This window comes from Schistocerca gregaria, chromosome 4 (genome assembly GCF_023897955.1).
Source record: "Schistocerca gregaria isolate iqSchGreg1 chromosome 4, iqSchGreg1.2, whole genome shotgun sequence".
In the NCBI taxonomy this organism is placed as follows: domain Eukaryota; kingdom Metazoa; phylum Arthropoda; class Insecta; order Orthoptera; family Acrididae; genus Schistocerca; species Schistocerca gregaria.
The window spans coordinates 562,944,820-562,971,456 of record NC_064923.1 but is presented as its reverse complement, the minus strand read 5'-3'; the positions used below and the strand labels follow the sequence as shown (position 1 = coordinate 562,971,456).

General features: G+C 38.4%; 1 protein-coding gene across 4 annotated transcripts in view; it reads left to right on the top strand.

Annotated features, from left to right (window-relative positions):
- The window catches only part of LOC126267473 (pyrroline-5-carboxylate reductase 3), a 168,014-nt gene that overhangs the window by 83,339 nt on the left and 58,038 nt on the right, over window positions 1–26,637 (top strand). For 3 of the 4 annotated variants that reach the window (XM_049972750.1, XM_049972752.1, XM_049972754.1), the window contains one exon: window positions 17,473–17,652. The exons of the other annotated variant lie outside the window; for it this stretch is intronic. In XM_049972750.1, coding sequence (XP_049828707.1) covers window positions 17,473–17,652 — 180 coding nt within the window. The remainder of the gene's footprint in view (window positions 1–17,472; window positions 17,653–26,637) is intronic. 4 annotated transcript variants of the gene reach the window in all.

Sequence of the window (26,637 nt, the reverse complement as noted above, 5' to 3'; positions counted from 1 at the left end):
ATTAGAAAATAAATGACATATGTGCAACATTCAGAAAATTCAATGTTAAATACCTATAAAATTATGAGAACACTGGAACATGAAAGTATACCTATCGATTCACTGAAATAAAAATATCACAGTATTGTTGTGATGAAACGAACTACAACTTATTTGACAGAGGAAGGTATACTGGCTTACTGTACCATGTTCTAAACACAGTCTACTCTGAAATTACAAAAAAATTGACTTTATTTCTTCAAGTCTTGCTGACATTGTGATAAACACTTTACTTCAAGCAAATGCTGAGACCTACTGGGAACGTGCAGAAATGAAAACAAGTGAAGCACACAAAGCAGCTGTGTAAAGTATATGCTTCAGCCAAACATAGGAGTTTAGTTCAATTCCTGGTCTAGAAAAAAATTAAAGTTGTGTGTCACATATAAGCTACATAATGACTTAGGATGACACATTTTTATGCGAACTAGGGTACTGTAATGATGCAAGAAAACAGTGTAACTGACAAGAACTTACCTCCTGCAGGCTCAATTCCAACAGTGCTGATAGACACAAGAAGCTGAAAAATCTATTTCTAGAACTCAGAACTGTTAATTCCTTTGTCACTGAGGAAAGAGGGATAGGTTTCAGACAGTTGGAGAGGAGTTTTATCTCACTCAGACCCTAGAATGAGGGGAGCCCACATGACATGAGGAAAAGGGCATTTTTTTTTTCTACTGTTTATTCTTGGTTGGAAGCTGTTGTCATCCATTTAGAGATCTTTCCCCATTTCCTTGACATGTTTTCAGTAATCTGCATGGTTTATTCAATGACTGTGTCTTGAATAACTTTGAAATTTCACCTCCGGAAGGCCAGTGGTGGCCAAATGATGCAGTAAAACAGCAGTGCATGCAAATATCTAAAGTAAGCTTCACTGACAGTATCCTTATGTGTATATGATGCAGTTATGTGTAAGACAAAAGTCCGAGATCTAGGATATGGCAGGACCTATTTAGTTTGCTATCAATGTACACACCCAAGAATTTGCCAGAGTCCACTTGCTGTAGTTTTTGTCCATTATGTTTTATATTTATTTCCTCTTTTTCTTTCTGTATCACATGAAATTAATTACAATTAAACCAACTGAATGTATCATCAAATAGCTGAGATTTTAACATTTTTCCTAACTGTTGTATTCAGTAGGAGACAAATATTATCTGCAAAGGGGGTATATTTGTTCACTGCAATGGAACAGAATGGCGGCAGGGAGGGGGGGGTGGGGCATTAAAAATATAAGGAACATCAAGAGCCCCAGCACCAAGCCTTGTGGCACTCCACAGTTGAATGTGCCCCACTTACAGGAAACTGAAATTCTATTATTTTCAGTAATATGCCACCTGTCTGTTGGGTAAAACTTAGTCCACATCCACTCTATTCTGATCAACTGTTTTATTTGGCAGAATTTCATGTTTGACACAGTCATAACTCTTGGCTGCCTGAACATTGTTTCTTCTAGGACCTTGACAAAATGTGTTACCAGAGAGATTGGATGGTGGTTTGTTACATCAGTTTTCTTACCCTTCTTGAAAAGTGTTTTCACACATGCATATTTTAATTGCAGTGGGACTTAACCTCAATGTAGCTATTTGTTAATTGTGTGACATGGGGCTGCACTTATATACTTATGACAGTACCTAAGAATTCTTGTGGATGAAGTTTTTATTTTAATCTCTTTGGCTGTCTTTCTGATTTCTACAACTGTAATAAGAGTTACATGTATCTGACTAACTTTGGTGATGTTAACTTAATGCAGAAGGCTTGTCACATCACTGACTGATTCTTTACAACCAGTTTGGTTCTGGAAGGGGAAGGTTTACAGTTAGCTGCTGCCTCCCGCATCTTTCCCTACATACCAAAAATATTGCTTGTGGTCACGCACTGTTTTAACCTTCTATGAATGCCTACAATTTTATTGATTGTACAATAATATTGTAATAATAATTACAACAATAAAATGTATAAAATATCTCAGAATCAGAATCAGCTCAATGTAGTAATAATAATAATAATAATAATAATAATAATAATAATAATAATAATAACAATAATGATTTGTTTACATAACTATGTAGGACATCACTCTATATAGCATGAATGAAAGTGCAGTTTAGAGAAATATAGCATTTTAAAAGCATTCCTCCAAAAATTTGAGGAGAATGTATCATGAAATATAAGAAATATAGGAACTGTAATGGTAACAAACTCTCACAATTTTGATAATGTCATAATTTCCATAGTGTAAAATAGAAGACTGTCCTCAACATCATCAATATTGTGCTTAGCACAGCGACTATGAACAAAGGATATATGAGGATAGAAATGATGGGGAATGCTGTTCTTTCAATTGCTTCTACCTATGGGAAAGCCAGTCATTCAGTTATTTATTTTTATTGTTGGAGGTCTAGGACTAGCATCTTTGACTGGTAATCAGAATGCCTTGGTCCCATCAGCAATGTTGTCCAGTGACTTTCAATATTAGGAGTCACTCTCAGTCTGCTGACAGCCATGTCAAAGAAGGAGGAATAGAAGACAGTGTTTGGGGGGGGGGACTCATGCACTTATTGTGGAGAACTGCCCCTAAAAGGTGGAAGAGTCAGCAATAATCAGTGGTATGAGGATGCATGAGGTAACAAAAACCACTGCATTAAAGACATGTAATGTGTATCTACAGGATATACAGCTAGTAATTGAAAATGTGTGATAATGATTCTCTTCACAGGTGAAAGATTACATATTCTGATCTCCATGAGGGGATTGCCAAGAGGGAGGTGACTATGAGAAGAGATTGAGTAATAAATGTTAGTAAATGGGGTGTGGAATGTCAGATGTGTGATAGTGGTAAGAAAGGTATGAAATCTGAAATGGGAAATGAAAAGGCTCATTCTAGTGGCAGTAGGGATCAGTAAAGTGAAAGACGAAGGTAAAGATTTTCAGTCAGATGAATAAATGGTCGTACCTACAGCAGCAGAAAATAATATAACTAGAATAGGATTTGAACAATGGAAAATCTAGGATGGAATGTAACAATATTATGAAAAGGGTAGTTGCTACTCACTGTATAGTGCAGAAGTGAGTCGCAGATAAGCACAGCAAAAAGACTGTCAGAAAGTGAGCTTTTAACCAAGAAGGCCTTTGCTGAAAATAGACAAGGCAACTGAAGGCAGACTGACTCCAGTTGTCAGAGACAGTGATCATGTGTGCAGAATCAGCAGCAAGCCAGTATCAATAGCAATAATTCAGGTAGACTCCATCAGTCTAAAAAGTCTTGAAACCAAACTGGTAATAAAACAGAGAAAAGTGAAGATGGTGGTTTTACTGCTTTAGGTATTCTACATAGTCTTCCCTCACTTCAGTACAACACACAGAATGTTCATACAGTGACATGAAACACTCAGAAGAGTACTCCACTGGGATGCTGTCCAACTTGCATTTTGCATTGGCTTCAATATTGGTTGTATCATCAAAGCATTCACCCTCTTTGTGAATTTCTACATCTTATTGTTTTTTAGTAGGTTGGTATTGATAACATCAAGTCTTGTCCCCGGATTCAATTGCCGGCTGGTTCAGGCATTTTCTCCGCCCAGGGTCTGGGTGTCTGTGTTGTCCTCATCATCATTTGGAAAGTGCCAAGACTGGAAACAGACAGATTTGGAACTTGAACAGGCATTGATGACCACAAAGTTCGGCACCCCACAAACCAACATCATCATCATCAAGTCTTGTCACATGTGATAGTTTTATTTTTATTTTTTTTCATAAAATAACAGTCTGTGCTTTGCATTACAATCAAGTTGCAGTGTGCATTCACATGTCATTGTTTTTGTTTGAGAGTCAGAGTGCGTGAGACAAACATAGCACACCCTTTTCTCTCCTTCCTTCCAAAAAGTTTAGAGAAGGTCTTGAGCACTTAATTTAGAGATTTTTCTCCACAACTTTGACACACTATGGCTGCACATCCACTACTTAAAACTGCTTGCTCCTGACTGACTGGTCAAGAGTGTATCAGTCATTTACAGTTGTTAGTTTAAGATGCCATCATAGTTACTGCACCAAAATTTCTTATACACCATGAAAAAACTCAGTCTCAGAAGTGTTTGGACAGATGTTGTATATGCTGTTGTGATATGAAGAGGCAGAATATATGAGGGCAACTCAGTGTGTCAAGGGAAAAGATAATTTAATAATCATGGGGGAATAGAATGTTGTTGTAGTGAAAATAACTGAAGATGATGTTACGGGAGAACAGGAGCTCAGTGATAGAAATTGGAGAAGAGAAAGATTAATGGAAGTCTGCATTAAATTTCAGCTAGTAATAAGCTGCAACTATTTAAAAGTCACAAGAGGAGGAGATATACTTGCAAAAGGCCTGGAGGTACAGGAAGGTTCCAGTTGGATTACATAATTGTCAGACAGAGATTTGGAAATCAGATAGTGGAGTGTAAGGTATGCCCAGGAGCAGATATGTATACACTCAGACCACAATTTAGTTATGATGGAGAGTGGAGAGTAGGCTAAAGTTTAAGAGAATCATCTGGAAGAATGAATGCCATATACAAGTGGGATATTGAAGAACTCATGAATGATGAGATGCATTTGAAGTTATGTAGGGTTGTGGATACTGTGATAATGAATATCACAACAGGTGGCAGTTCAGTTGAAATGGAGTGGATATCACAAAAAAGTGAGTTACAAAAATTGGACAGACAAATATAGGTACAAGAAAGGTAACAGCAAAGAAATCATATCTAACTAGGATAGTCAAAACACCATCTTTGAAATTAAAAGCAACATTAAGATTGCAAATAGGAATTCAAATGCAAAAGCAAGAGAGAGCAGATAAGCAGAAAGAGTACACCGAAGACTTCTATAAAGCAGAGGAATTATCTTCTGATGTGATAGAAGAAGAAATGGGAATTGATATGGAAGACATTCAACAAAGTAAAATAGTTCAAGATGTTAGTAATTCTCAGGATGATGGGTGTAGACCATGTAAAGCCATTAAAAGATGCATAATATACAATATATATGAAAACCAAGCGAGAAAAATAAAAATAAAGGCCAAGAATGAAGTCCCTGGACACAAAGTTTATAATACAGGGATGTAGTTCTTTGCACCTATTATCCAATCAGTACATCAACGAAGCAGTGGTGCAAATAAAAGAAGGGTTCAGAAGCGGAAATTAAATTCAAGGAGGAAGAATATCAATGACAAGATTCACTGATAAGATTGTTACTTTCAGTGAAAGTGAAAGTAAGAACTGAACAGTATAATAAGTACATATCTTGGATTCAGAGTGAACTAAATAAAGATGAAAGTAATGTGGAGTAGCAGAAATGAGATAGCTACAAACTTAACATCAATCCTGGGGAGCACATAGTAGATGAAATTAAGGAATTCTGCTGGGGAGCACGTAGTAGATGAAATTAAGGAATTTTGCCACCTTCAAATAAAACTTACAAATGACAATTCATGCAAGGAAAACATGAAAAGCAGACTGGCAGAGGTAAAGATGGCATTCCTGAAAAATATCCTGTATTAAATGTGGTTCTAATTTGTACAATTTCTTTAGATTTGATTGATTTATTGTGTAACTGAAGTGAAATGGATTCCTTCTAGGGTTCATGTAGATGGCCTCACACGTTTCATCACATAGCATCAATTCCACAGAATAGTTGAGGAGAGGAACATCTGGAAAACATTGACAAGAAGAGGAGTCAAGAAGATAGGAAAGGTGTTGGGGCATTAGGGAATAACTTACATAGTACTTGAGGGAGCTGTGAAGGGTTAAAACTGTAAGGGAAGGTAGAGGCTGGAATGTATCCAAAGAATATTGGGAGCAAGTTCTACCTGGGCATAAATTTGTCTTCTCTCACTCTCTGTTGTTTGTTGGTTCTATCTCTTGACTAATGTACCATATTGGAATGGTTATTGACAGCAGGAATGTTCAACCCAGAAATCCAGGAATGTGTGTGTGTTTGGCTAGAAGTTTTACTGTTCATGGTGTAAGTCCACCCATGAGGGCAGTCACTCATACAAGCAACTGAAATTTATGTTATACTAAATGTGGCTACTAATTTGTTGAATTTGTTGCCATTTTTGAGACTGTCACTGTTAAGGCTTTATCCCCATGACACTCTTCTCCCCCCTTCTCCCCTTTTGCCACCCCACCCTTGGATCTGCACCTGGACTTATTTGTATATCAGATATGCACTCTACTTTTTTCCCACTCTCCTTTTCATAACTTGCCAAATAGTTTTTGCTTTGTTGCTGGAGCTGTCAAATTCAATGTGTTGCACTTACTTTTGGCTTTTTAATGCCTCTTCTTAAAATATTATAGTACAATCTAGAATAGTATTTTTTTATGGGCGTACAATATACCCTTGGTAATTCATTAACTTTCTCCAGTGATCCAGTGTTTTCCTCTGTAGCCTCAGAATTGTTATTTAGCAATTCTTCTAAATACAGCTTCAGATAATGACACAGAATTGTTAGAAAACAGGTTAACTTTTTCAGTGACTTTCATTACCAGTATAACTCCTCCAAGTGAAGACTGAAGGTTTCTAGGGCATCATTATTGACTGACCTTAAAGATTAAAAGAAGTGATTAACTTCATCACAAAGGCTAATGTCATTTACTGTAAGCAGTTGACCATCAGCATCTGAGAATCTATTGAGAATGTGACTTACATCAATATAGTTGCTCCTGCTCCTGTCAATGGGTGTTTTGTCAAATAGGCTCCAGGAGTTACATGTTATTCTAGTGGAAGAGTTAATTACCGCAATTAGGTTGGACAATTTCATCACGTATTCTAATTCTCTCCTTCTATCATTTTTAGTTAATAAATTGCTATTGAAATTACCCATGAAAATTAAAATCTTGATTTTGGAATATAGTTGGCTCAGAAGTTGTTTCATCTGGTGTAGAGAAGGATACATTTTCCCTTTATACTGCCACCACTATAACTACCATAGTATCTGTGGTAATTTATGTTCCACAGGCGCCTATGTGGAGGTCTGTATACTAAGAACTTAGGTCTATGGATTTAAATATTACATTTCCACATTTCCCCTTAATACCTCTACAGTTACCTGTAAGTGGACTGGTGGGTATAAGATATCCTGCAAAATATTACTAAATCTCCAAATTATACTCAAGTGCCTCACAGATGGTTTATCAAACCACGTTCACAGTAATTCTGTATTATTCCACTCTTGAACAGTGTGTGGAAAAATGAACACTTATAACTTTCTGTGTAAACTCTGGTTTCCCTTATTTTATTATGATGGTCATTTCTCCCTACGTAGTTCATCATCAATGAAATATTTTTGCAGTTGGAAGAAAAAGTTGATAGTTGAAATTTCATGAGAAGAACCCACCGCAATGAAAACAGCCTTTCTTTTAATGATTTCTACATCAGGTCCTGTATCATGTCCATTACACTCTCTCTCCTATTTCTTGATAATCTAAAATGTCATACCAGTCTTTGAACTTTCTTGATGTACTCCAATGATCCTTTCTGGCAAGGACCCCACACCATGCAGCAGTACTGCAAAAGATGGACAAGTGTAGTGTAGGCTGTCTCTTTAGTAGATTTGTTGCATTTTCTTTGTGTTCCATTGATAAAACACTGTATTTGGTTTGCCTTCCCCACAACAATTTCCACATGTTATTTCCAATTGAAGTTGTCTGTAATAGTAATTCCTAAGTATTTAGTTAAATTTACAGCCTTTACATTTGACTAATTTATCATGTAACTGAAGTCAAATGGATTCCTTTTAGCATTCATGTGGATGACCTCACATTTTTCATTATATAGGGCCAACTGCCAATTGTTGTACCATATAGATATCTTATCTAAATAATTTCGCATTTTGTTTTGATCTTTACTAGGTAATAAACTACAGCACCATCTGCAACCAACCTAAGATGACTGCTCAGATTGTCTCCTAAATCAGTTATGTAGATAAGGAACAGCAGAAGGCCTGTAACACTGTCTAGGGGAATGCCAGAAATTATTTCTGTTTTACTCGATGATTCTTCATCAGTTACTATGAATTATGACCTCCCTGACAGGACATAAAGAATCCAGTCACATAACTGATATGATATTCCATAAGCACTCAATTTGATGTCCTTAGGTTAGTTAGGTTTAAGTAGTTCTAAGTTCTAGGGGACTGATGACCATAGATGTTAAGTTCCATAGTGCTCAGAGCCATTTGAACCATTTGAACTCAATTTGATTACAAGCAGATTGTCAGGTATGATGTAAAAGCCATGTGGAAATCTAGAAACAGAATCATTTTGAAATCCTTTGTTGATAGCATTCAGCACTTTTTGAGATTAAATAGTTAGTTGTGTTTCACAAAAATGATATTTTCTAAATCTCTGTTGACTGTGTGTCAATAGATGTTCTCTTTGAGGTACTTCATAATGCTCAAACACAATGTATGTTCCAAAATCCTGCTGTATATCAATGTTAATTATATGGGCTTGTAATTTAGTAGATTACTCCTATTACCTTTCTCGAATAGTCGTGTGACCTATCCAACTTTCCAGTCTTTTGGTACAGATCTTTTGTTGAGCAAGTAGTTGTGAATGATTGTTAAGTATGGAGCTACTGCATCAGCATACTATGAAAGGAACCTAACTGGTATGTAATTTGGACCAGAAGACTTGCTTTTATTAAGTGATTTAAGTTGCTTCATTACTCTGAGGATATATTCTTCTGAGTTCCTCATTTCGACAGCTGCTCTTGATTCAGATCCTGGAATATTTACTTTGTCTTCTTTGGTGAAGGAATTTCAGAAGGCTGCATCCAGCAAATTTGCTTTAACAGTATTTTCATTGATAGTGTTTCCATTGCTATTGCACAGAGAAGGCAGTGATCATGTCTTGTCACTAGCATACTTTAGGCATGACAAGAATCTTTTTGGATTTTCTGCCAGGTTTTGAGACAAAGTTTTATTATGGAAATTATTATAAGCATCTCACATTGAAGTTGTGCTAAATTTCAAACTTCTGTAAAAGATCACAAATCTTGGCGTATTTTGCATTTGTTTGAATTTTGCATTCTTTTTTTGTTGTTTCTGCAACAGTGTTCAGTCCTGTTTTGCATATCATGGGGGATCAGCTAAATCGTTTATTAATTTATTTGATATAAATGACTCAGCTGTTGTCAATACTATTTCTTTGAGTTCAAGCCACATCTGGTCTACACTTACACTGTTAATTTGGAAAGAGTGGAGATTGTCTCTCAGACAGATGTCAAGCGAATTTTTATCTGCTTTTTTGAATATATATATTTTTTGTTTATTTTTGGTGTATTTGAGAGGTATGGTATTCAGTCTTGCTACAACAACCCTGCAATTCATTGAGCCCTGTATCCAATTTAATGTTGTTAGTATCTTAGGATTACTTGTTGTTAATAGGCCAAGTGCTTTCACAACCGTTTACTATTTGAATGGGCTCATGAACTAACTGTTCAAAATAATTTTCAGAGAATGCATTCTGCACAATTTTGGGTGATGTTTTATGTACACTTCCAGATTTAACATGCATTTTCACCAATGTATAGAGGGTAAATTGACCACCTGCTATATGTAATTGTATGAATTGAGTACATGTTTGAAATTAGACTCAAGTTTTCTTTGATCTTTCAGTAATCATCTGAGTTGGAAGGTCAATAAAAGAACCCAATTATTATTATCTTCTGGTTGCAAAGAATGGTGTCTGCCCTACTAACTCATAAGAACAGTACACTATAATTTTGCTTCAAGATAAACTACAGCAACAAACATGTCACTACCAACTGCATATAGCCTATCCTTTATGAACACCATTAGATACTTCACAAAAATTTCAGCTGAAATTATCTCTGGCCTTAGCCAGCTTTCAGTGCCTGTAACAATTAGAGCATCAGTGCTTTCTATTCGTGCTTGTAGCTCTTTTACTTTCCCAACAAAGCTATGATAATTTACAAGCACTATACTGACAGTTCCTAGATCCATGTTCTTCCAGTGTTCAACCTGCACCCTTTGAGACTGAAGCCCTTTTTGAGTTTCCCTGAGACCTTCTAACGTATAAAAAAAAAAAAAAAATAAAAATAAAAAAAAAACCAGTCCATGTTGCACTGCCCCCACTACCCATATAGCTGCCTGCAGCATGTAATGGGCTCTTGATATACACTGAAGCTGGTATAGGCATGCATATTCAAATACAGAGATATGTAAACAGGCAGGATATGGTGCTGTACTCGACAGTGTCTATATAAGAAAACAAGGGTCTGGTGCAGCTGTTAGATCAGTTACTGGTGCTACAATGGCTGGTTATCAAGATTTAAGTGGATTGGAATATGGTGTTATAGTCAGGGCATGAACAATGAGTCACAGAGTTTCTGAGATAATGATGAAGTGGGGATTTTCCCATAAAATCATTTTGTGAGTGTACTGTGAATGTCAGAAATCTGGTAAAACATCAAATCTCTGAAATCACTGTGGCCTGAAAAAGATCCTGCAAGATGGGACCCACAACAACTGAAGAGAATCTTTCAACATGACAGAAGTGCAACCCTATCACAAACTGCTGTAGAAATCGTCAGCATGTGAACCTCACAATGAAACATCATCAATATGGGCTTTTGGAACTAAAGGCCTACTCGTGTACCCTTGATGATTGCATGACACAAAGCTTTACATATTGTCTAGGCCCACCAACAGCAACACTGGTCTGTTGAAGACTGGAAACATGTTGCCTGGTCATATGAGTCTCATTTCAAATTGTATTGAGCGGATGGAAGTGTACGGATATGGAGAAAACCTCATGAATCCATGGACCCTGCATGTCAGCAAGGGACTGCTCAGAATGGATGAGGCTCTGTAATGGTGCAGGGCATGTGCAATTGGAGTGATATGAGACTCCCACAGGTAACATGTACATAAGCATCCTATCAGATAATCTGCATCCATTCATGTCCATTGTGCATTCCAATGGACAGCAGGACAATGTGACACTCTGCACATCCAGAAATGCTACAGAGTGGTTCCAGGAACACTCTTCTGAGCTTAAGCACTTCCGCTGGCTTCCAAAGTCTCCAGACATGAACAGTATTGAGCATATCCGGCATGCTTTGCAATGTGCTGTTCAGAAGGAATTTCCATCCCCTCATGCTCTTATGGATTTATGGACAGCCCTGCACGATTCATGGTGTCAGTTCCCTCCAGCACTACGTCAGATGATACTTGAGTACATGCCATGTCATGTTGCAGCACTTCTGCATGCTTGTGGGGGCCCAAGACAATATGAGGCAGGTGTACCAGTTTCTTTGGTTCTTCAGTGTATTTAATGAAATCCAAACCCCACCACCCTATGGCACAAGATGAGGAATCTGCAGCCTGCATGGTTGCAGAACCACCTGAGACTCTGATTCTGACCCTCCACTCAGTTCTATACCAGAGGTCTGCGATCAGGCCTATTGACTATGCTGCAAATAGTGAACACTGCTTTCATCTTGCAAGCACAACTGGCAGCCTTTACCACTTCAGATAGCCACTTGAAACCAGAGAGAATCTCTTCCAATCGAAAGCAGCACACATCATTGGTACTGAATTGAACTGGCTGCAGCCTGTGCTTCTTATGGCATCCAGAAAGACCTATCTCTCATCTGGAATGACTCCACCCAATATGCACATGAAGTGCATAGTGGCTTTCTTCTCCTCCTTGGAGCCACTTCTCTAAGGGGCCTCATAAAGCATTTAACAGTGGAGCTCCCAGCTATGAATAATTTCACCCCCTGTGAACGCCCAAACTTGCAGGCTGGGAGGTTCCTCTGAAGCAGGACAAATGACTGCACCTGGCTGTGGGACATTGTCAGCCACATATGACACCTGGAATCTGTTTGTCAGACTAACCAGGGAGGCCTTATGTTTGGCCCCTCAGGACATATTTCACAGCCTGCCATGCCCCAAGGTAACTGCCCATTTGACAAAGAATGAGGGGTCAACCTCAATGAAAATAGTAACTAGGCTGGCCACTGGTGTGGGCTGACTTGGGGATTTGTAGGTCATGCAGGATGTCTATTGGATTCCTATGCACTGTCCCTACAGTAATGGCCATCTACTGCAACCTTAAGCCGTGTAACCGAAGCTAATGCATCCTGGAGCTGAGAGTGCAGTGTCACCACCTCAGATTGCATATGCACACCACAAACACAGTCCCTATCCATACTAAAGGTGGTAGAAAACTACACTATACATACAAATACACACTGCAAAACTCAACTATCGACATTGACAAAAATGAAAAAAACTGTATCTAGTAAATTAGATTAACATGCAGAGATTCAAAAACTAAACTATCAAACTATGCAGGTGAGACTAAATAATTAGCACTTATAAAAGTCACAAAATTGGTTGTTTTACAATATAAATGAAAACATGATAACTCTAACTAATTAATGGAAAATCTCATATAAAGATGTGAAACAATTACTAACAAAGAGATAGAGGTGCTGGCCAGTACTTACCTCAGCTCAGTACAGCCGATAGAAACACAAAAAACAATCGAAAATTTAAGTTCCTAGCTTTCGGAATAAATGTTCCTTCATCAGGGAGGAGAGAGGGGAAAGAAAGGGAAGAAGGGAAAGTGGATTTAGTTACTCACAACCCAGGTTATGAAGCAACAGGGAAAGGAAAACAGGGAAGGTAGCAAGGATGGAGGCATGGTTGTCTGAGGGAAGCCAAAGATATTCTACTGCAGGTACTGTGCCAGCTTCAAACCAAAGAGGATGCGTACAGAAGTAAAGAGGTGTATAGTATAAAGATGTAGGATGGAAAGATGCATGAATGGCTAAAGAGGAAAGGGAAAGAGAAGAAGACTGAAAAGCTTCTCCCACCCAACACCAGTCCCTCTGAACTGCGGAGATGGGAACTTGCACTCCAGCACATCCTTTCATCCCGCCATTCCCCTGGACTGAACCTACGTTAAACAACCTCACTCCCATTTACTTTTCAGTCTTCTTCTCTTTCCCTTTCCTCTTTAGCCATTCATGCATCTTTCCATCCTACATCTTTATACTATACACCTCTTTACTTCTGTATGCATCCTCTTTGGTTTGAAGCTGGCACAGTACCTGCAGTAGAATATCTTTGGCTTCCCTCAGACAACCATGCCTCCATCCTTGCTACCTTCCCTGTTTTCCTTTCCCTGTTGCTTCATAACCTGGGTTGTGAGTAACTAAATCCACTTTCCCTTCTTCCCTTTCTTTCCCCTCTCTCCTCCCTGATGAAGGAACATTTATTCCGAAAGCTAGGAACTTAAATTTTCGGTTGTTTTTTGTGTTTCTATCGGCTGTACTGAGCTGAGGTAAGTACTGGCCAGCCCCTCTATCTCTTTGTTAGTAACATGATAACTCTGTCTAATATGTACATTGAAGTACCAAAGGAACTCGTATAGGCATGCATATTCAACTACAGATTTTTGTAAACAGGTTGAACATGGCACTGCACTCAGCAATACCTACATAAGACAACAAGTGTCTGGCATAGTTGTTAGATTGGTTACTACTGCTACAATTGCAGGTTATCAAGATTTAAGCAAATTTGGACATGGTGTTATAGTCAGGCCATGAGCAATGGGACACAGCATCTCCAAAGTAACAATGAACTGGGGATTTTCCCATACAACCAATTTTGAAATGTACTGTGAACATCAGGAAACTGGTAAGGCATAAAATCTTTGACATCACTGCAGATGGAAGAAGATGATGACAGAAGAGAATTGTTCAGCATGACAGAAGTGCATCCCTTCTGCAAATTGCTGCAGATTTCAGTGCTGGGAAATCAACAAGTGTCAGTGTGTGAACCATTCAATGAAACATCGTCAACATGGGATTTTGGAGCTGAAGGCCCACTCTTGTACACTCAATGACTGCATGACACAAAGCTTTACGTATCGCCTGAGCCCATCAACACTGACATTGGACTGCTGGTGACTGGAAACATGTTGCTTGGTCAAACAAGTCTTATTTCAAATTCTATCAAGCAGTTGGATATGTACGGGTATGGAGACAACCTCATGAATCTATGGACCATGCATGTCAGTGGGGGATTGTTCAGGCTGGTGGAGGTCCTGCAAAGGTGTGGGGTGTGTGCAGTTGGAATCATATGGGACCCCTAATATGTTTAGATATGAATCTGACAGATGACATGTATGTAAGTATCCTGTCTGATCACCTGCATCCATTCATACCCATTGTGCATTCTGACAGACTTGAGAAATTCTAGCAGGACAATGCGACACTCCACACAACCAGAATTGCTACAGAGTGACTCTAGGAACACCATTTTAAGTTTAAACACTTCTGCTGGCCACCAAACTCCCTGGACATTAACATTATTGAACATATTTGAGATGCCTTGCAACTTGCTGTCCAGAAGAGATCTCCACCTCCTCGTACTCTTATGGATTTATGGACAGCTCTTCTGCACCAATAGCTGAGTGGTCAGCGTGACAGATTGCCATCCTATGGGCCTGGTTTCAATTCACAGCTGGGTCGAGGATTTTCTTCACTCAGGGACTGGGTGTTGTGTTATCTTCATCATCATTTCCTCCCCACCTGACATGCAGGTTGCCCAATGTGGCATCATATGTAATAAGAACTGCACCAAGGCGGTTGGACCTGCCCTGTAAGGGGCCTCCCAGCCAATTATGCCAAATGCTCATTTCCATTTCCATGGACAGCTCTGCAGGATTCATGATGTCAGTTCCTTCCACCACTACTTCATATATTAGTTAAGTCCATGCCACATCGTGTTGCAACACATCTGCTTGCTCATGAGGGCCCCACATGTTATCAGGCAGCTGTATCAGTTTATTTGGCTCCTCAGTGTATTAAATTGACACACAGAAATTCAGAAACTAAACTAGAAAGCACTATTTAGTTCACTTCTGGTTAGGAGCTCATAAGATTTCACTAAATCTGTTGCTCCCCTGTTGCTGCTGTTGCTCAGCCAGTGGCTGTTGCCTGACTCAACACACTTAGCAACAGAATTTTTTGAAACCCCGTATTTGTCTCCTATTCTGATGCCTCGGTTTAAATTTTGGCTATAAGGTGCCTACAATCTTCCTCTGTAATGGTTCTGCAATGTCATCCTCAGGCTTGGTGACACTTCAAACAGCAAGTTATTAACACATTTGAGAAAAAGATCAGACTCAGAACTTCACATGAGCTGTAAGGTGGGTTAATGATGTCACATAGACAGTTAGAGCTGTAACACCCGGCACTGAAATCATGTCATTTCCTAATGGGTGGCCAAGAAAAATATTTCAGACACATCACTGCTCAGAATTGACAAGAAAAGGCTTCAGGGGATGGCATAAAGAGCATTCATGAAACCACTCCTTTCCCTGGGGCACTAATTCCTGCACATTTCATAGTTGAAAACAACAGTTTGCAGTCTGATGAAAAACATGAAGATGTTCTTGACAACCTTTGACACTTCTGATACCTTTGGATGTTTCAGCCCTTCTCTAAGAACACTGTGGGATGTCTTCCCCATTGAGTGTGGTCGAGTGTGGTCACACCCCTTCAGAATTCAGCAAAACCACAATTTTTGCTCTTGTGTACAGATTGGAACCACTAGGGACTGTTCAAAACCCTTCAATGAAACCTGAACATGATCCAAAACAGTAAACTTTACTTATGCTTTTTCATACCTCCTGTTCCCCACTCTTCTGTGGCATGCAGCATTAACATGCACATGAATAAAACAATTCAGCGACACACTTGATGCCAACCACACAACATTATTGAGCGCATTACAAGTGTACCTTTCAGGAATGTCGACAACAGTTCATCCTGGCAGCTGCTCTAGTACCTGTAGGCAGGTTGATACACACAAGTGGTGTTGAAGGGGTTGCCTAACCCTCAAGGGCTAGAGCAGCCACTAGGCTGATTTGGTGTCTAAATTTCTGACAGGTAGTACTCAACAACTTAAATATCAAAGCCACAGTTTGGATTTCTTAAGTATTTCAATATGTAAGAGCAAGAATGTACTTAATTCATTAGACAGTAAATAATAGCTACTGGTAATATTCTATGATCTGTCAAAGACACTTGACTTCATAAATTACAATGTCCTTTCACATAAATTAAAATATTGTGGCATAACAGGAAATGCTACAGAATGGTTCAGATTGCACTTTTCTGACAGAAAACAAAGAGTGTCGATAGGAAAGAGTCGGGTATTAATATATATCACTCATAATCCAAATAGAAATAGAAATTAATTACATGTGATGTCCCACAGGCTTCTATTGCAGGGTCTCTTTCCTTCAGTTATGTATATTAATGACCATTCCTCAGTGCATTGTAAGATGCTGATTTCATTTTGCTTAAAAATGATACAAACATTGCGATAGGTGGCAAATCAAGTATAGTTTCAGAAAGTTTAGTTAATGAAATTTCTATGAACATTAAAAAATGATTTGTCACTAAACTTTGAAAACCACACTATGTACATTTCAGAACTAATAAGAATCTCCCTCTCCAGTATACAGTAAAATATGATGAATAGAAGAGGTTGACAGTGTTAACTTCTTGAGATTACAATTTGATAATAAATTTAATTGAGAGCCACTTACCAATGAACTGCTGAACCACCTGAACAAATTTTTGTTTACAGTGTGTATTTTGTTATATCTAGATTATATAATAATAAAAAAGCTAGCATAGTTCACTTACTTTCATTCCGTTCTGTCATGTGGGATCACTTTTTAGGGTGATTCGCCAAGCCAAGCTAAAGTTTTCTGAGTCTAAAATGTGTAATACAAATTATTTGTGGTGTGAACTCAAGAAGTGCTGCAGAGGACTGTTCAAGGAAACAAGGATACCAACTACACCTTACAAGTATATTTAATCTATAGCAAAATTTATCATAAGTAATGTATCCCTTTCTCAAACCAATGGCTCAGTTATTGGAATGAATACTAGGTATAAGAATAGCACTCACAAAGATTTAAAGTCACTTACTTTGACCCCGTTAATGATGCATGACTACAGTATTGTATTAGCTGACTTTGATGCATTTCTGCACAACAGTATTCAATACTGCAGGTGTGAGTGGAAGAATGAATAATGAGAGTATAGTAGCAAATTCTTAATGACTTTTTGCACAATGATGGCTAATTCTGCCCATGCTTTTTAACAATCCCCAAAATATCCTTCTTACCTCCCCAAGGAAGAAACTAATAGTCCGAAAATCTAAGATGGTTTTGTGCACTTTTATATGTGTCTGTCAGCAGTAATAAAAATTTCACATCCTGAAGGTAATTAGTGACCAGCAGTTCTGTCTCATCATTTTATTATTGGACAATATATTTTTCAATGACATTACATTAATGGAAGCATACATGTAAAAAGGAAACATTTTGTTCACAGAAACTTGGTGCAAATGTGTTGTTCTGTAACTCATCTGTCATGAAGCAGTGCAATGTGATATTTTTGGCAGTGAAACCAGTGGTGGTACCTCTAGTTCTCAGTGACATAAAACCTGTCATTTCTGAAAAACATTTATTGCTCTCAATAGCCATGGGGATTTCAATAGAAGAAATAGAGATGGTAAGAATAGCTACTATTTATTTGTCAAATAAATGCAATATTTATCAAGTATATTAGCAATGCACTAAACGCATAAAAACCTACTAACAAAATATGAAAAATAATAGTATATGCATGCATGCGCACATGCACACACACACACACACACACACACACACACACACACACACACACACACACACACACACACAAAATCATACGTGTACCAGATGCTCACATCTGCAGCTACTATGCCATGCGTACAATATCGTTCTACTAATTTACCTAATTGGATTATATAATTAGCTGAAAGTTGTTTAATCATGACAGAAAAGTCTTGTTTATATGCATACCTCAGTGAACATATGAATTCATATCAGGACAAGCATGAAGCAGAGCCAGTCATGTGCTACATGGGTGTGAATCAAGGTCTGTTCTTTTTTTACAATGTGTAAAAATATTTGATAAAACAAAATTGTGTTTAAATATTACAATGCCATGAGTTATTATTACTAGTAAATCATATTAATTAAAGCAATCAATTGATAAAATATAGATTAGTACACTCCTGGAAATTGAAATAAGAACACCATGAATTCAATGTCCCAGGAAGGGGAAACTTTATTGACTCATTCCTGGGGTCAGATACATCACATGATCACACGGACAGAACCACAGGCACATAGACACAGGCAACAGAGCATGCACAATGTTGGCACTAGTACTGTGTATATCCACCTTTCGCAGTAATGCAGGCTGCTATTCTCCCATGGAGACGATCGTAGAGATGCTGGATGTAGTCCTGTGGAACGGCTTGCCATGCCATTTCCACCTGGCGCCTCAGTTGGACCAGCGTTCGTGCTGGACGTGCAGACCTCGTGATACGACGCTTCATCCAGTCCCAAACATGCTCAATGGGGGACAGATCCGGAGATCTTGCTGGCCAGGGTAGTTGACTTACACCTTCTAGAGCATGTTGGGTGGCACGGGATACACGCGGACGTGCATTGTCCTGTTGGAACAGCAAGTTCCCTTGCCGGTCTAGGAATGGTAGAACGATAGGTTCGATGACGGTTTGGATGTACCGTGCACTATTCAGTGTCCCCTCGACGATCACCAGAGGTGTACGGCCAGTGTAGGAGATCGCTCCCCACACCATGATGCCGGGTGTTGGCCCTGTGTGCCTCGGTCGTATGCAGTCCTGATTGTGGCGCTCACCTGCACGGCACCAAACACGCATACGACCATCATTGGCACCAAGGCAGAAGCGACTCTCATCGCTGAAGACGACACGTCTCCATTCGTCTCTCCATTCACACCTGTCGCGACACCACTGGAGGCGGGCTGCACGATGTTGGGGTGTGAGCGGAAGATGGCCTAAAGGTATACAGGATCGTAGCCCAGCTTCATGGAGACGGTTGCGAATGGTCCTCGCCGATACCCCAGGAGCAACAGTGTCCCTAATTTGCTGGGAAGTGGCGGTGCGGTCCCCTACGGCACTGAATAGGATCCTACGGTCTTGGCATGCATCTGTGCGTCGCTGCGGTCCGGTCCCAGGTCGACGGGCACGTGCACCTTCCGCCGACCACTGGCGACAACATCGATGTACTGTGGAGACCTCACGCCCCACGTGTTGAGCAATTCGGCGCTACGTCCACCCGGCCTCCCGCATGCCCACTATACGCCCTCGCTCGAAGTCCGTCAGCTGCACATACGGTTCACGTCCACGCTGTCGCGGCATGCTACCAGTGTTAAAGACTGTGATGGAGCTCCGTATGCCACGGCAAACTGGCTGACACTGACGGCGGCAGTGCACAAATGCTGCACAGCTAGCGCCATTCGACGGCCAACACCGTGGTTCCTGGTGTGTCGGCTGTGCCGTGCGTGTGATCATTGCTTGTACAGCCCTCTCGCAGTGTCCGGAGCAAGTATGGTGGGTCTGACACACCGGTGTCAATGTGTTCTTTTTTCCATTTCCAGGAGTGTACATTGTTCAATTTAGAAAATTTGTAATTACAAGTGAAACTTCCGACTAAAATACTTTTATCAGTTTTTTTCTGACTTTTTATAATAATTTTTTTGGAAGTCCTTTACCTTACACTCTTCATCATGGTCGAGCACTCTCAATCACCTCACTGGGTAACTGACAGTTCATATCATCGTGATATACCTTAGTTATATTAGTATTGTGTTATAAAATCAAACAACTGGAAAGGGTCACATCACAGTTAATGCTCAGGTGCTAAAATGACTGTTATTATTGGAGAGGAATCAATGTTAATCAAATTTTCTTAATGCTTGTTGTGTTTACATTCTGCATCATATACTAATATTCCAGTATTTCATGCTCCTTATAAGTATCATGTTCCTTTTATCCATGCACTACACATATGATTTCAACAAAATAGTGCAAAAGTTATGACAAAAAGGTAAAATTGTAAATAGGTTAGTGCAAAATGAAATGTAGTATACACATGATCGTAATAGTATAAACATGCAGTAGTAGTAGTGTAGTAGTAGTAGCAGCAGCTTTATTCATCCGTAGCTCTCTTTTTACAAGGATATAGGACATGTCAAAGTATTTACAAATTTATCTAAAAACAAAGATGATGTAACTTACCAAACAAAAGCATTGGTATGTTGATAGACACACACACACACACACACACACACACACACACACACACACACACACACACACACACACACACACAAAATTCAAGCTTTCGCAACCCATGGTTGCTTCATCAGGAACATATGTCTGCTTGTGTCTGTATATGTGTGGATGGATATGTGTGTGTGTGCGAGTGTATACCTGTCCTTTTTTCCTTTCTTCCCCCTAAGGTAAGTCATTCTGCTCCTGGGATTGGAATGACTCCTTACCCTCTCCCTTAAAACCCACATCCTTTCATCTTTCCCTCTCCTTCCCTCTTTCCTGATGAAGCAACTGTGGGTTGTGAAAGCTTGAATTTTGTGTGTGTGTTTGTGTTTGTTTGTGTATCTATCAACATACCAATGCTTTCATTTGGTAAGTTACATCATCTTTGTTTTTAGATATATTTTTCCCACATGGAATGTTTCCCTCTATTATATTCATATTTACAAATTTAGGTCAATTTAAAATAAGCTAATTCATGTACACATATATTTACAGACTTCTAGTTAGAGACAATCATTAGATTTACTACTGGTATACAACACTTTTTTTACAAATAGCTTATTAAATAATGTAATACCACATGGTACAGTCATATCTCACTATCAGTCACTGCACACATTATACACACATGGTCCACAACACTTCACTCAACACACACACACACACACACACACACACACACACACACACACCAGTGTTCTCTGAGCCATTTTCTGTACTGCAACTTCCCATTTGCTATCCTGAAAAACTGAGTCAGTATCACTCCATAATGATTGAGATGTTGAGCTCAGAAAGAGAAAGAGGTTTAGTATTGTGCTATGCATAGCTTGGGGGTAAGTATTTCTAGAAACGAAAAAAGAAGGAAAAAACATAAAGTGAAGGTGTTATGTGGAATGTTGGATATTTTATAATCATTATTATTATTATTTATTTAATAACATTTTTTTTATCAAACCCCTACTCTGTTGCAGCTAAGTGATCCTTCAATGTATGAAATGAATTTCTTAACGGGTACTTTTTAGCTACCTTTTTAAATAAGTGTATTTTTGCAATTTCATTAATCTCTTTTGGTAATTTATTGTACAATTTTATTCATTGGTAGAAAATGCTGTTTTGACTTTTATGTTTGTTTCATGGTCATGGACGGCACTGTTTGTGCAGTAATTGCCAATGTTATTTTTGATGTGTACAACTGACTGGTAAATGTATTCACATGGAGCAGTTAAAATCCCCAGTGTTTTGAATAGATCTTTACAATGAGCTCGACTAGAATTCTTATGGCTCTTTCTTGGAGTTTGAAAATTGTGTTCATATTTTGTGCATTTGTTCCCCAAAAAAGAATGCCATAGCTAAGAATTGAGTGTACATATGAATAATATGTAAATAAAGTACACTGCATGTTACACACTGATTATAGGATTCTAACGGCATAACATGCTGATGACATTATGTGTGTTCACAACACTTCAACTGAGAATCAATATTCATTCCTAGAAATTTTACATTTGTTACACAGTCTATAGAGAACATTTAATTTAACATTGTCATTTTTCCTCTTCAAACTGAAATTCATGGTATTAGTTTTCTTTATGTTCAATGTCACTTCATTGCTTATTGACCGATCATAAACTTCCTTGAGAGTTTCATTTGCTTTCTTGGCAAGGAGTTCTCTTGTTTTCTCAGTGACTATATTATTGCTGTCATCAGCGAAGAGAACTTTTTCACCATCTGTAACACTTCTGGGAAACTCATTGATGTATATCAGGAACAGTATTAGTCCTAATATACTACCTATATTAATGTATTTTGGTTCTGATAAGTGTTTTACTAAATGTTTGAAGTATGTGTTACCTGTGCTCCATGTACCCTATCTAACAATCGCTACTCACCATATAGCAGAGATACTGAGCCACAGTAGGCACAATTGTTACATTCCATCCTGGATTTTCCATTGTTTGATTTGTACCCTATCTGTTGGGTATGATCGAAACCAGTTTTGAGCTACCCCTCTTATTCTTAATGCTTCTAATTTATTTAATAGAATCTTGTGGTAGACTGTGTCAAATGCCTTAGAAAGATCCCCCTGGGTCTTGCTCAGGATCTTCACCATGGCTACATCCCCTATGGGTTTATAAAGTAAGTGACACTCTCTCAAGATTATACTAGACTGGCAATTTTAAACACTATACATTTACTGCATTAAATTTTATGGTTGCTTTCCGTCTTCCTTAAGGCCTACAAATTCATTCTCCATCTCTTGGTCAGGGATCTAGTACGCTAGAACCAGTACTACCTAAAGACAGATTGGGTTACTGAACAGCTTATTGTCTCGCCAAAATAATAGCTGTCTACATCAAAATCATGGTACTAGGAATTGGTCATAGTTACCCATTATCTACCATTCCAATATTTTTCATTGGGCTGCATTAGTTGCTCCACAGTGATATTGCCCTTCCTGTGAAACTATTATCTGACTTAGCGAATGAGCTACTCTTGTTTCCCAGATATCATTTAAGAAGGTACCCTAAATTGGGACACTTTTTAGAGCAACTTTTGCACTTTTTGAATGAAATTGTGTCTGACACTACCAAGTTCCTTGATCATCCAATATAGGTGTTAAAGCTTTCATTGCACAGTGCAAACAATGAGCAACAGATCCAGCACATTTTAGAATCATTCATCATTTCCTGGTCTCAGTCAGTGCTTTTTCTTTCAGCTTGTGGAACATTTTGTTTTCTAGTTGTCTACAAAAGTGTCTCACACTGCCTATTCATTCTGACAAGTAATAACTATTTCTTTTGTTCAATACAGTATATAATTATATTTCAGAATCAGTTTTAGAATTAAATTGTGTGGTGTATTTAGTATATAATATAACTTGGCAATGTTGCACAAAGAAGCTCAGGAAATAAGGGAAAACTTTGCCAATCTAGAATATTACCTGTTTCCCACTTTTTTTTATTTGAGCATTTTGGGCCTGTGTATAGGTTGTTAAAATGTGAAGGCTCATTTAGAACCAAAGCATACATATATCAAAATTATTATGACACTGCATTACAGCTAGCTGTCTCTGCAGTGACTAATAAGCAAATGATCAGTGGAAAAGCTCCAAAAGAGATCAATACCATTCAAAACAAAGTACAGTGTCTCTATTTAAAGAAATCTGTGTTCCACATTACACTGAATTGTGAAGAATAAGAGGAGATTTGGAACAATTCTCCATATGTACTGGCTGGGGAATAATATTTCTTGGTGCTCTTGATCAATGGTGCAATGTGAAAAGTCTCTTGGATTCCATGGGGAAGCAGATTTCACAATTCAAAAATAACTTACCTGCTGATGACAGTACCATTATTTTGTGAAATGACATAAACAATAACTTTGTTCACATAAGTACCAAAATATTTATTGTACTTGAACTAATGTTAGAGTAGAGCTTAAAGCATACTTTAGTCATTTGAAAGACAGTTGTTAGAAGGAGTTCTTCCACCCCTTAATGCTTGAATAAATTTCTAGATAAAAAATGAAAATAAAAAATCACAGTTCTTTAGAAGTACCTGAAATACTCAGGAGAATGCAGAACTTGTCAGAAGCATTGCTAGCTTCAGGCATAATCAGCATCTGCCAGCACTGGCATACAAAAATAGTTAACCTTCCTGTTAGTAGAACAGCAATGGTATGATGCAAATTCACAACATTCAGCATTAAGGGGTTAAACAATGATAAGACAAATTTGACCGATGTTCTAAGATGCAAAAAATTATATTTTGTATAGGATACTAGTATCCAGGAACAGTTATAAATTCTACCAATGCAAATATTTCTTTAATGTTTGCAGTTTCAGCATGCTTGTTTCATGGTTTTTTTGTTGAAACCACTTAAGGGAAACATAAATAATGGACTGGCTCCAGCTGCCAGCGGATGTGGTCATGTGTGTGTGGATTGTGTTTGCATGATTGCGTATGAGTGTATGTCACCTATTTTTGACAAAGGCCTTGTTGGTTGAAAGGTGATTTTCTGACAGTCTCTATGTTGTACCTTTCTGTGACTCAGCATCTACTCTATAAGATGAGTAGCAACAGTCCTTTTCATTATATTGTTAAGGAAAATATGAATTATAGGAGGACCAAAAGGAACAAAATATGGCCTCATTGCTTCAGGTGGAGAAGAGAAAATTAAATTGGACATCTTACCAATGTTCAAGAAATCTAATACTGTGACACTAAATCCTGAAGAAGTTTATTCTAGAATCCCAGATACAGAGAGGGCTGATGGTAGTGGCACACCTACTAGAATTAGTGATTCACTTATGAGCTACCTTCAAGCCTGTTGTGGGAATCATAGTTACAATCTGCAGAAGGGGAGAAGAAGGAGAACTGATATGGCCCCATGAGAAGCTGTTGATGAATTACACTTGGTGAACTACCAGTCTCTTACAGATATATCTGTAATGGATAAAATTGAGGGGGCTGGTAGTAAGAACATAGACAGGAATAGCCAAGAAAGAGCACTGAGAGGAACAGCCATCACAACAGCAATGATTCTGACTGTACTTTTTATATAAATATATATGACACAAATAACTCTGAATCTGAACAAGATGAAAAAGCTATGAAAAACTTATTCAGGAGTTAGTCAGTCCTGTTCATCTCACTTTTTGCTGTGAGAAGGATCAAAATTCAACAATTTGTAAACAAAACAAAATGAATGCCAGACAACCTGGGATCTTACACAACTAAAGCCAGTAATATCTGTTTAGGTAAAATTCTTGAAAAAAAGGGTCAAATGTTTTCTTGGTAAACTTATTCAGTTCTACAAAGACAGGGAATTTGAGGTGTTGTACCTTTACAATAGACAGGGCAAAAAAAATTTACTTCCCGAATGTACCAGTTGCAGCTTCCCTGAAAGTAAAAGATTTGTGCACATAATTAATCTTCTATGCAGTCAAAACTGAGACAAATTTTTCTCTCTGATACAAATGTCAAACTTTTCTTTCTACTTCTAACTTTGAGGATTTTCATTTTCATGTGTACCTTTCTGGTAACTGTCCCTGCATTACAATGTTTAATACTAATGTATATACTATTTCAATGCTTTACATATCTCTTTCTGTAATTTTTGGTGATTTTCACTGATTATAACACAGTTGAAAAAGCTATCTGGTTTTCCAGGTAACTTTTCCAAATGTGTTTTTCATTTTTTAACGTATAAACACATAATGAATTTGTCATCTGTTCAAGTATTATGAAACTAGAGATTGAGACTCACATTTTATGATGGTTTTAAAAACGATTTTTGCATTATGAGGTAACAAAACAGGCAGAAGAAAAAAGTGGCAAAATTGTCCCAATAACAGTAATGTTTTGTTTAGGAAACATCCCCAAATGCTTGTCTGGTCAATATAGCTGCAGTTGTGTTATATTTAGAAGAGTCACTCTGTTCATTGTAGCTGGTAAATGAAACATTGATCTCATAGTATCACACATGGATCCATTAATCAACAACCAACTGCCTCTCAACTCTAAGCAACTCCCATGACTTTCCTTGTTCACAGCAACTTGCCATCACTACTATATCATTGTACATTGAGCACACCCAATGTAGACTCACTCGCTGTAAGTGCAACATCAGTTCCAACACCTGCTTTCATCAAAGTTGACATTCTATCTTGCAACTGAACAATAGCATGGTGCATGTGCAATCTCCTATCTGGATTTCATGAGTAGGACATATGGTGACCACCCCAAGTTGTTTTTGTTGTAGCTCACCCTCAATTATTACTGCCTTGCTGATCCCCAGCTTCCTCTCTCAGTAACATACCATCATCTTTTATTTGCACAAACTTCCGCACCATTTCTAGCCTTACTGGAAAGGTCTGCACTGTGTAACATGTTAACAATATGTGTTTGTCCACTACTGGTACCTTTAGTGGCACATGTAACAGTGCATTATCCTTATTATACTTCCACAGTTGCTTCATGCTAGCAGAAAGTCAGGTTCTGGCTGCTGGGCTCTCTACTACCTGGAGTTCTGGTGGTAATTCTCACCACACCTTTCAGATACTGCTCAGGTGACAACAGCCCTCAACTCATTTGTCCATTTAGTGTTTGATAAACAGCCTTTAGTTAGCTTGTTAACTCCACTCTTTCAGCCCGACACTATCTCCTAGTGACTGCAACAGTCTTGTTACCATTATTCATGCATCTGTGTTTCAACTGCCTCTAAACTCTGGTTTAATGTACTAGCCAATGCTCTCTGGTGCATTCCTTTACCACTCTAATTAGCTGTCAAAGCATGCATGCGTTGCTCAACATGCTCCGTTCTGAAATAACAATCCACGTGGAATG